Source organism: Panulirus ornatus, chromosome 34 (assembly GCF_036320965.1).
Source record: "Panulirus ornatus isolate Po-2019 chromosome 34, ASM3632096v1, whole genome shotgun sequence".
Lineage (NCBI taxonomy): Eukaryota > Metazoa > Arthropoda > Malacostraca > Decapoda > Palinuridae > Panulirus > Panulirus ornatus.
The window spans coordinates 18224074-18236010 of NC_092257.1; the positions used below are offsets into that span (position 1 = coordinate 18224074).

At 37.6% G+C, this 11937-nt stretch overlaps 1 protein-coding gene across 5 annotated transcripts in view; it reads left to right on the forward strand.

The window, feature by feature from the left end:
- The window catches only part of LOC139759964 (uncharacterized), a 117168-nt gene extending 106347 nt beyond the window's left edge, over nucleotides 1–10821 (forward strand). For 4 of the 5 annotated variants that reach the window (XM_071682669.1, XM_071682670.1, XM_071682672.1 and 1 more), the window contains 4 exons: nucleotides 1328–1470; nucleotides 5573–5884; nucleotides 7691–7848; nucleotides 8778–10821. In XM_071682669.1, the coding sequence (XP_071538770.1) occupies nucleotides 1328–1470; nucleotides 5573–5884; nucleotides 7691–7848; nucleotides 8778–8916 (752 nt within the window). In that variant the 3' untranslated portion in view covers nucleotides 8917–10821. The remainder of the gene's footprint in view (nucleotides 1–1327; nucleotides 1471–5572; nucleotides 5885–7690; nucleotides 7849–8777) is intronic. The other variant, XM_071682671.1, reaches the window with a different exon arrangement.
- Nucleotides 10822–11937: the final 1116 nt, after the last annotated feature.

The window sequence follows — 11937 nt, forward strand, 5'->3', positions numbered from 1 at the left end:
AACTACTGGCATTCTGTCCACAAGCATAAATTCTCTCCTTGTCTTATGTAACACTAGACAACACTTAACTCATGCAGCTTATTCTTCATAACTCTAGATTTTTCGGTGGTGAGCAGTTTGTGCTAGCCCTGCCTTTTGGCAAAATGGTAGGAGCAGTAGGTAGAAGTGGTAGGTAGGAACATTTAGGCAGGATTATTAGGTAGAAACATTGGATAGAAGTAGTTGGTAGGGATATTAGATAGAAGTAGTCATTAGGAACATTAGGTAGGAGCCTCTGCAAGCATTGTGCTAGACTTGGCCTCTGCCAGTGGCCTGTTAAGGTTGAGGCACTAAAGGCTAAGAAGCAGCTGTGGAGTTCTGTCACCATGGCAACCCCTTTGAGGGAGTACCAGTTGGAACAGACATCAGATATATATAGATAGGTAGATATTGCATGTTAGGAGTACATTATTTTTTAAATTAGATTTAATACATTATCCTTTCTGGTCTGCTGTTATCTAAATACATTATCCTTTCTGGTCTGCTATTATCTAAATAGAGGCTTTCTTACCATACTCTATATCTTAGCTACTCCAGGATAATGTTACAGCTATTGTGTTGTTTTATGGAAACAGAGGTGAGTCATAGGATGGATGAGGAGATGAAGCTTCTGGTAACACTGAAGAATGTGTGGAAAGGGAGGTTAGTATCTGAAGGTACCCATGCGTCCTCACATCCTCACATCTATATACCAATGTTGCATTGATGTGAGGCATGGGCTTTGGATGAGAATGTACAGAAGAGGGTGCATGTGTTGGAAATTAAATGTTTGAGAACAATTTGTAGTGTGAGGATGGTTGATCAAGTAAATCCCATTAAGGGGGGTTGCCACAGCAAAAGCATTGCCACTTATCCCTGTCCTTAAGTGCTTTCCTTGCATACACCACTCCACATATTCTCACACCATTTTTCTCCCGCTAGTACTCTTCCACATTATTACCCCATGCTACAGGGGTCTGGCCTTTCTCTCTCACCAACCCCTTTGATTGTTCCATCATGCACTCTTGCTGTGAAATCCCATCTTGCATTCTTTCCACTTGCCCACGTGCTCATTTGCTATAAAAAGATTTTTGACAGAATCTTACATGTCCTCTCTGTTTTGTCTCTCCTGAATGAATTATTTTGAGTACCTTAATCTTCATAATGCTTAAGCAATGCTTGTTTTGGGCTTTTTATGTCCCATTACCATTTATCGTATATTCTGTATGGAGTCTCTTTTCAGATGCAAAATAACTATGCTGTGCTTTTATGGATGAAGCCCTGTAAATAAGTCTCATTTATTTTTCAGGCTTGAACTTCATTGAGAAAGAAGCACTTTTTTACTGCAAGGTATGCCAAATAAAGACAATGAAGACAGCCAGAGAAGCTCATGCTCATTTTTGCACACCTGAGCATTATGAAAATTTTGTTGCTTATCTTAAGAAGTTAAAGGTATGTTACCATTTTGAATTTTCCCCCAAGGAAACGTTATTTCTTCTAGAGCAGATAATCTCTGAAAAGATAATATTGATTGCTGTCTTGATTATACCAATTTTACTCTTTGTTGGAGTTACAAAAATAATTAGGTAAGGAAGGTTTATGCAATGTATATCTTTTATCTTGTGCTCTACTGTAGGGTAACCTGTCTTCTGAGTAACTTGTTTGTTGCCTAAACAAACTTTTAGGTTGGTACACATTACAGATTCAATCTGTAAGACATCCCTTATAGTACTCTCACTTTCATTTCTTTCACTAAACTGGTATTCCTTTTCACCCAGTTCTGAATACTTTCCTCAGGATTACATGTTTTGTTTTCTATGTTGTTTATCCTTACATCTTCTGTCAAAAAGTTCATAAACATGCCCTCTGCTGTCAAAGATAGTTTTTTAAACCTATGTTTTACTTTAGCATCATCATAACTACTCCACTTTGATAAACATTGCATGAGGTTAATTTTTTTTGGTTATTATTTCTCCTTAGGGTTTTGGCAGTTTTTCAACTCATTTTGAATCATTCAGGTAATGTTTATTCCTCTATCCTTTCTAGCTGTAGAACCTTCATCTTCTGTCCATTACACCTTATTCACGTTAATTTTTGTACTTTTATACAGAACTGTTTTGCATATATTTGCATTATATGCTCTTTTTTTTTCTTTCCCATCAAAATGTAGTTCCCATTATTTTGTTTTGAACTAACCAGTCGATCACTCACTTGTTGGCTAATGCACCATCCATTTACCTGAATTCTTCTCGATATGGAATATATTTTAAGTACATCTCCACAGAAATCATTTACTCTCTTAACCCAAGACACAAATCAAGCCCACTTCCTCCAGTCACTTTGAATGGACAGTCACTAATACTGGACAAAACAGCAATCATTCTAGTCTTCACATATGATACATATGATAGTCTCTTCCTACGCCAATACCATCAGCACAAAATCATCACTGAAACTAAATGTCCTTTGAACATAAAATGGTCCCAGATTTGGACAGGAAAAATAATCCCTTAACATCCACTACAAACATTTCATCTTCACTTTAAACTTCATCCCAACTGCCTGGTATTCCATCCTTTCAAGAGCATACATAACAGAGCCACAAACTACTTAAGAATCATGCATTCAGAACAATCTTTGGTTGCCTGACATCCTTAAACACTCAGCACCTACACAATGAAACAGATATCCTCCCAAAACATTTTCATTGTGACATGCTCAGCACTTGGTTCTTTGCATCAACTGTAGACCCCTCCCATCTAGACCACTCCATAACTAACCAAGAACCCCCAAGTCAAAATAAAAACTTTCCCCTGCACCACATTCCAGCAACCTTTACTTATAGATCCCCCCACCCTAACAAGTATAATACTGACAAAAAACATATACACTGAAATAACCTGACAAGCCCAAAACAACTACATACCCAACTTGTTCTTGAACTTGAACTCCAACCCACCAGAGATACACCCATCATTTGTCATATTCCTCAGACAAACATGAGTCAGACTTTCCTGTCTGTGCTCTGAACATTGTCCATCCCTTCAACACTACAAACATCATTTCAGCACATCCCTAGATCCTTCATACCTATGATTCAGCTACCAAAACAAAGATTCAAATGCTTACTTCTCAGTTGCCCTGCATTATCTGTACAGTGATGCACACACAACATCACTACACTTTATGACCTATTGTCCTGACCAGTGGATGTGGCCAGCTTCCAGAGCATTACAGAAACCTTGTAGAAATAGAAGGAACTCATTGGGTAGGAAATGAATATTTGAGTGTATTTATGTATGTCTCTTTTAAACTAGGCATTCGCAGTCACCAGTCCTTTTTCATTTCGTAACTCCACAAGTTGTTGACCACGTACATTCACCTTACTGAATACGTCATTCCCCCCAGTTATACCTGCAACTGCCATATTACCCATTTCCACATTCAAATCACCCACCACTAAACCCAGTCTTTCACATCAAAATTGCTGTTGCACTCAGCTGCTCCCAAAACACTTGTCTCTTTTCATCATTCTTCTCTTGGCCAGGTGCATTAGCATTAATAATCACCCACCTTTCATAATCCACTCTCATATTTACCCACATCATAATCACCCACCTTTCATAATCCACTCTCATATTTACCTACATCAAATTATAGCTTACTCCTTTAGACTGTCACACATTCTCACAACTCCTGTAGAGGAAGTGCCATGTGTTCCTTAGCATTTACCCCTCACATTAACCCTTGACTTTGTTCCTAAGACATTCCCAAACCATTCTTCCTCCCTGTCCTTGAACTTTGTTTCACACAGTGTTAGAACATCTAGGTTCCTTTCCTCAAATGTACTGTCTCTCCTTTCTTCTCATCTTAGTTGCATCAAAACTCATTCAGAAACCCAACCCTGAGCCTTTGAGGAGGATGAGTGTTCTTCCCTCATTTAGAAACTGAGATACAAGATTGGGAGGGTTTCAAGCCCCCTGCTCCCACCCTTCTAGTTACTGTCTACATCACATAGGATATACATGGGAAGTATTCTTTCACCCTTATCCCCAAGGATATTAAGTAAATATATAAATGAGACTACCATGATTTTGTGATCCCATATTCAGCTGTCACTCCCTCCACCTTGCACTTCAAAGCTGTATGCAATAGATCAAAGAGAATCATGAGTTATGTAACAAGCAAGCAGAGAGAAAGAACATCAGAATTATCATCAAATAAGGAGAGAACTAGCTTTGTGTAGTGCAAAACAAAAGGGAGAAAAACTCAAGACCCTTACTTGCTCCTTCCTCAGGATTTTCATTTTCTTACTGGGCCTTTGTTGTGTCCAGAAAACCAGGCAAGACCACCAGCTGGAACCATTGGTCAAGAGGTTTTGTAATGTTACATGCTTATATTGGTGGAGGAAGTGTAGAGCACTTGAGGAGCAGGTGTTTGGTGTCTTCTGGTTGAAGGTTGCATCTTGGGGATGGGTGGTCATGTGGGATGTTGTATCACTGTTTGTCATGTTGAAAAATTAGGTGGTGTCCATACTATAGAAAAAGTGTGACTCCATCACTTCTGGGAAATGTAGTTTAAGTGGGTGTATATCTAGTGGAACTTAGTTCAAGATTGGGTCAGCAACTCATGTTTAGTGTTTTTCAAGTCATTACAATATGGATATGTTTTATCATGGTGGTTTTTGCTGGGGTGGAGGGATTTCTTAAGTGTTAGGAGGTGACCTTTCATTTCTGTACTGAGGTTGATGGATGATTATGAAGTAACTAGAGTAGGAGGGGGATAGTGCTGTTGCATAGAACTGGTTGCCAAGGATGTCAAGATGGCATTGTATTGGAAGTAGATTTCTTTCTTTGTGTTAGTGTTGAATACTTTTGGTTGCTGAACAACTTAATATAAGATATATGTGTGAGAAAGGTAAATGATGATCTACAGTTGGATTCAAGTTTGAAAATGAAAAAACACAATAGCGAGACTAAAGCTTTTACAACGTTGAAGAAACAGAGTCGCTAGATGTACAGAAATCTATGGAATACATCAAGAAAAACAGAGGATCCCAGCAAAATGCATGGAGAGGCTCTTCAGTGCTCTGCCAAGCAAAATTAAAACCTACAAAGAGTGATCTCAACCACCTTTAGAATATTACATATATAGTTTTTTTTTTCTTTCTTTTAAACTATTCACCATTTCCCGCGTTAGCGAGGTAGCATTAAGAACAGAGGACTGGGCCTTTGAGGGAATACCCTCACCTGGCCCAATTCTCTGTTCCTTCTTTTGGAAAATTAAAAAAAAAAAAATGGATTTAGATGAACCCAAAATATACCATTTTTACATTTCATTTGGCAACAGAGAATAATGATTGTTAAACAAGCAGAATAGGAATAGGAGGTGACACACACTTTCTTTCAAATGGGTAGTCTGCAATTTGTTTCATGAATTACAGGAATTAACTTCAGATTGTATGTTCATTATTGATGTGTTCTTAGAATAAGTTTGGATTTAAGATTTTTATCCAGAACAGGCCCACTAATGTATTACGTTTTTCTCTTCCCAGGAAAATAAGGAGTTAGAAAAGATAAAGCAGGAAAAGTTAATCAAAGAAGAAAAAGAAGAAACGGGCAATACAAAAAAGGAAAATGACCAAACACAAGATTCCACTCAGGTAAAAGTAGAACCAAAAGTAGAGCAAAGCAGTGATGTTGTTGACATTATGTTTGAGGATGATGGGGAAGATGGCGAAGATATAAGTAACATTGTAGAAAGAATGTCAGATGAAGGAGACTCAGGGAGACATAAAGCTGAAATGCAAGCCAAAGAGGGACAGATGAATGATGATGAATGCAATGAGGAAGCCTCTGGTGATTTTGTAAGTAGCATAATGATGTTTTATTTTTATTATATTCTCAGTGGTCGATTATCAGCTGTGTTTTGAAAGCGGTTTTCATCTACCAATGATTTGGTTAATTTTTTGGGTGAAAATGATGATGAAAATGACTTACTGAAAATTTATCAGCATAACCAGTCACAATGTGTAAGGCCAGCTGCTTTCTGCCGTTGTCACTCTACCACTGTGATATGACATTGCATCTTGTGTGTCCAGTGATTAGATTGTTTAAACTAGTGCCAGATCTTAGTTTATCCTCCTTTGTGGAAATTGAAAACTTCATTTGTTTTGTCACCTTCACAGCTTGGCAGATATTCAAAAATTGCTGTATCTGTAGTGTTCATTCATTGTCAGTTTGTCCATACATTGCCCATCCACTCATTTTTGGGAGTTCGGTCCTGGTATAGTGTAGATGTGTTTGAGACCTATTAGGGTTAGATCAGATATATCAAAGTGTGATTTTTACAGTTGTTTTGTAGCATCAGAAAATTGAATGGCACTTTGGTTTGGATTTCCCAACATAGTTTCTCCACATAAAAGTTTGAACTTGAACTTACATGGTTACTAAAATGAAGAAAATTCCACCTTTGACTATAGAACTTAATACAGATTTTTATGATATATTTCAAACATGAATTCTACCTCATTATGGAACTTAATACAGATTTTTATGATATTTTTCGAACAGGATTTCTACCTCTTTTTATTACACTCCCAATAACTTTTCTGTTCTTATCATTCTCTTTAAAAGATACCAGTGGGCAGAGGGAAGCATCCAATTTCTACAGGACCAGCCGTGGAACTATTCCATACATTCATACACATGCACATACACAGATAGATCACATATATACACATGTACATATTCATACTGCTTGCCTTCATTCATTTCCAGTGCCACCCCACCCCACAAGAAACAGCATTACCACCCCTATATCAATGGGGTAGCTCCAGGAAAACAGACAAAAAGAAAGGCCACATTCGCTCACATTCAGTCTCTAGCTTTCATGTATAATGCACCGAAACCACAGCTCCCTATCCACATTCAGGCCCCACAGACCTTTCCATGGTGTACCCCAGACGTCTCACATGCCCTGGTCCAGTCCATTGACAGCATGCCAACCCCAGTATACCACATTGTTCCTTGCATGCCTCTCACCCTCCTGTATGTATGTTCAGGCCCCAATGGCTCAAAATCTTTTTCACTCCATCCTTCCACCTCCAATTTGGTCTCCCACTTCTCCATGTTCCCTCCACCTGTGACATATATCCTCTTTGTCAATCTTTCCGCACTCATTCTCTCCATATGTCCAGTCTATTTCAAAACACCCTCTTCTGCTCTTTCAGCCACACTCTTTTTATTTCCACACTTCACCCTTACCTTTTCATTACTTACTCGATCAAACCACCTCGTAGCAAATATTGTTCTCATACATTTCATTTCCAACACATCCACCCTTCTCCATACAACCCTATGTATAGCCCATGCCTTGCAACCATATAATATTGTTGGAACTACTATTCCTTTAAACATACCCATTTTTGCTCTCCCATACATGTTTGCCATTTCCTGCATTAGCAAGGTAGCGTCCCAGAACAGATGACTGAGTCTTAGAGGGAAAATTTCTCACTTGGCTCCCTTCTCTGTTTCTTCTTTTGGAAAAGTAAAACTGGCAGGAAGGATTTCCAGCCTCCTGCTCCCACAATTTTTAGTCACCTTCTACGACATGAAGGGAATATCTGGAAGTATTCTTTCTCCCCTGGTTGATATTCTGTTATTTCTTTTAGGATGACATTTTATCAATGCTGGAAGAAGTTGGTGAAGCCCTACCAGAAGATGATGAGACAAAGAAAAATTCACAATCTTTACCAGATACGGAGGATCAAGAAAGTGTCACTGGTGATGAAGAAGAGACTGTTTGGAAGAACAAGGCAGCAGATGGTAGGTGAGTTATCATCAATCTTTCTCATCTTTATTGAATGTTCACAGACTTTACTTCATCCCACCGCATGCTACCCCTTCTAATCTGCTCATGGAGACCCTATCTCATGATCACTTTCTACTTTTCTGCAGCATCCTAGATATATTTGTGCTCTCCGCATTTACTATGATTTCATGTTACATCCTTTGGATGCTCTATCCCTGCATCCCTTGAAGAACTGTACACTGTCCAAGTCATGTCTGTTTTAGAATAATATGGTTGCGGGCGGGTTCCCCCTCTCATTCATCTCTTCATTTTTGTGTGTGCATATGTGTGTGTTCAATTACCTATATGTACAAAATAGGGAGGAAGTGCTTTACTCCTGGATCTCTATTTTCTGTTTTGATATGTGTGATTGCTATTTGTCTATATCACTTACAGGGCAGGAGTTTTTCATGTTACCTCAACTCGTAACCTTAACCATATCATAACTTTATCAGTACATACACACATATGCACTCCAGCATACACCAGCTACCCATTCATTGACCAGCCCAAAGGGGAGGACAAACATGTGGGTTGAGCATGAGCTAACCACCTTTTCTGGGGTTTGGCCTCTTGTTGTTGTCTATCTTGGGCCTATTAGATTGGTGGGTTGCGCTGCTGATAACTGGACTAGTTTTATTTGTAAATGAATAAATGAACTCAGAAAGAAGTAGATGAGTAGATGACTGTGTGTGTTTATAAATAACAGTTAACAGTCAATTGAATAAACTGTAGCCGGGGGCTGAAAGTATTGAGAATACCCATGTATCAATAAGGGTTAGATGGTTGCTAAGATCATCTTGGAGGTTTATATGCAGTCTTCTAATTACTGATGGGATCATGATGGTTGAGATGTGGCTATGTATGAGTTTTTCTTTTGAAGATTTGATATTTTTTCTGACTTACAGCGTAGATGAGGAGCCAACTCTTAAGAAAGCTGACAACGAAACAGAAACTGGAGCAACTGAAAAGGGTGCAAAAGCAGTATCCTCACCCAGTGCTAAAAGAGGAAAAGGAAAGGGAAGGAGCCTAGGTTCAAGGGACTAGAAACTTGAAGGGTACATGTTCATGGACAGTGGAAGTGATGTTGAGCAGTGGAAACTGATAAGCAAGAGGTCTTTGTGTAGTAGACATTGAAGTGAATCAATGAAGAATTTATTAGAACTAAGTGAATCTTGGTAATGCCTCCTTTGTTTGGTGTTATACATTATAGTCAATTTCAACAAACGAAATTCATCATAGACAAGTATTTGTAAACTGATTCTTTTAAATGTTAGTCAGTTATCAGTATGTTCATTGTAGGTACTTGTGAGCATAACCAAATAGGGATTGAAATGAAAATTGCATTGTGTACCGTTAAGTATTTCAAACTATGTTGATTAAGAGAACCTGAATTTTATAAAGGTTTTTTTCAAGAGCCACTTCGTAACTGTACATCACCCTGCAGTTTGGGATTAACATTGATTACATATTTGTAGTACTCTTTCATTCAAAACTGCAAATTTTCACCATTTTATGGTTTAAAAGTGGCAGAAACTGGTAAATGAATTTGGATTGGTTACCAGTGGTAGAAGATACACCCTTATTATATTAGGCTTTTTTCAATTGTTCATTATTCCACACTGGAACTGCTGTTTTTGTGAAGAATTATGTCGTGTTAGGAAAAATGTGTTTTAAGTTCATCATTCTTATTTTGTTTAGTGGGAATTCTTAAACAGTACTATTATTCATTTAAAGTATCTGATAATATATATTCAGCTGAATTAGATGTTCTTTATTGATTTCTGTGTAATTGGATATGGTTTACTTTTATGGGGCACTTCAGACCAAAAATTTTTGTAAGTTAAGTTTGTTTGGCTGATGACCATGTTCATGTAAGAAAGAGTAGTCACTGTTGTGCTAAGTAGTTATTTGTTGCATAGAACTGTTAGCTCTCAATAAGTAATTCCAGATAAAATGTAAAACACATGGATGTATTTTCTTAATAGATCAAGGATTCATGAGTGCTTTAAATTATTACCCACAGAAACCTCCACTTTTTTGCCAAGGTATGTTTGAAATTTCTCTGCCACACCCCCAGACCATAATTATCTATGGAAAGCATGTAGCTTTGAAAGAAACTGTACTGCTATGGATCATAACTAAAACTTTATATTCAGTTTGGAGTCATGTATTGTGTGCTAACCTCACCACTTCTCGGTCTGCTGCTTTCCATTCACCTTTCTCCCCTTCACTGTATCTTCCTCTTCCCAATATTTTCCTACCCTCCGTTCTTTGTTACTTCTTTCCTCTTCTTTACCTCATTTCTATCCATCCCATGTCTTTCTTATGTCCATTTTATTACTTTCCCCTTTGCCATGTCTCCCTGTCTTTCCTCCTTTGTGTTCTGTACTTATCCTTTTTCCTCTACCATTTCCTTTCTTACTTCCAATGAACCCCTTATCTAATTAGTCACTATCCCATCCCCCATTTCTCCTCTTCACATCTGCTCTCTCCCACCTCTCGACCCTACTTCCTGTACCTTTTTCTCTATCACCCTTTTATCTTTAACAGAGTTTCCCAATTAAAGGTTGAATTATCTTTCTGTCTTCCCCTCCATTCTGTACAGACTGAGTATGTTTCTGAACTCCTTGACCAGTCTGGATGAAATTTTGCAAGTTTGTGAAGACAGTGCTAAAAGTGAAAAATGGCTTCTTGACAGACAATTTTGTGACCATTGGTCCACCATTGCTGTACCATTATCGGAAGGTAACAGATGAGTGTCAGCTTTCACTATATATCAATGGTCAAGGCCTTCTTTGGAGGTTGTGTGGGTATCCCTGTACTTGGGGAAAATGTGTTTCTTCATTTTTCTTATACTTCATGTAAAATGTAACATAGCAGAAGTTTTTACAAAAATACTTGTAATAACATTTTAACTTCATTTGTAACAATAAACATTATAAGAGAGTTTTCCTCTGTATTACTGTCACCATGACTACTTGCACTTCAGAGAATGCCAGGTCAAAACAATGCAGTTGCAGTTAAGATCATGACCTGAATATTACAACGAAAGAAGTGTGGTATTAAATGGGGAAACACCTGACTGGCTTGAAATGTCCAATGGTGTTCCATAAGGCTCAGTCCTAGGACCCATACTTTCCATCATCAATATAAATGACCTTGAGATGGGACTCGCCAATAGAATTTCCAAATTTGCTGATGATACAAAAATTGGGAAACATAGCCAACTTGATGGATGACTGTCTGAAGATGCAAAGGGATTTAACCAAATTGGCAAAGTTATTTACTTTATTGTTGAAGTTATGATTCATGTTGAAAATGTGTGGTGAAATCTTTAGAAAAAATTAGAGAAGAAAAGAACATTAAGGTGATTATCAAGAAATGACCTTAGAAATAGTAATCAGAGCCTAGCACATATGATAAAGCCAACAGGATGCTAGTTTTCATTGCTAGAAATATAAACAGGACAACGAAAGTTATAATTTTCCACAATGCCCTGGTTTGATCTCTTTTGGATTATGCTAATTTGCTCTGGCCACCAAACTTGATCAAAGGTAGAGAAAATTGAATGAATTCAAAGAAGAGCAACCAAAATAATCCCTTGACTCAGAAATCAGCCTTGTGAGGAAAGTTTCAGAGTATTATTTTCTCACAAACAGACAGACTTGAGGAGGCCTGATGGAAGTGTTCAAAATACTAAATAATTGTGATAATATGTCTTGAGATTTTGTAGAATGCCTTTCACTGATAACATTCAAATACATAACTTCATAACCATATTAGTTTGACTAAAATTGATTTGGTAAATGAATTTTAGCCACTAAACACCATTGGTATTTATCTGTAATAATGAATTGGTATTATAAAAAAAAAACGAAGCTAGGGAATTGGATTGATTAATTTTGGGAGAGTCTGAATTGTTTTTTGACATCTTTATTTTCCTCTAACAACATGTGTAGTTATCGTATTACATTTCTCTCAAGTAATGTTTTAATGATTATCTTTTCCAAAAGGATTCATATTGTAAAAAATTGTAGTTTTGATATTAAGCCTAATGCCTATTAT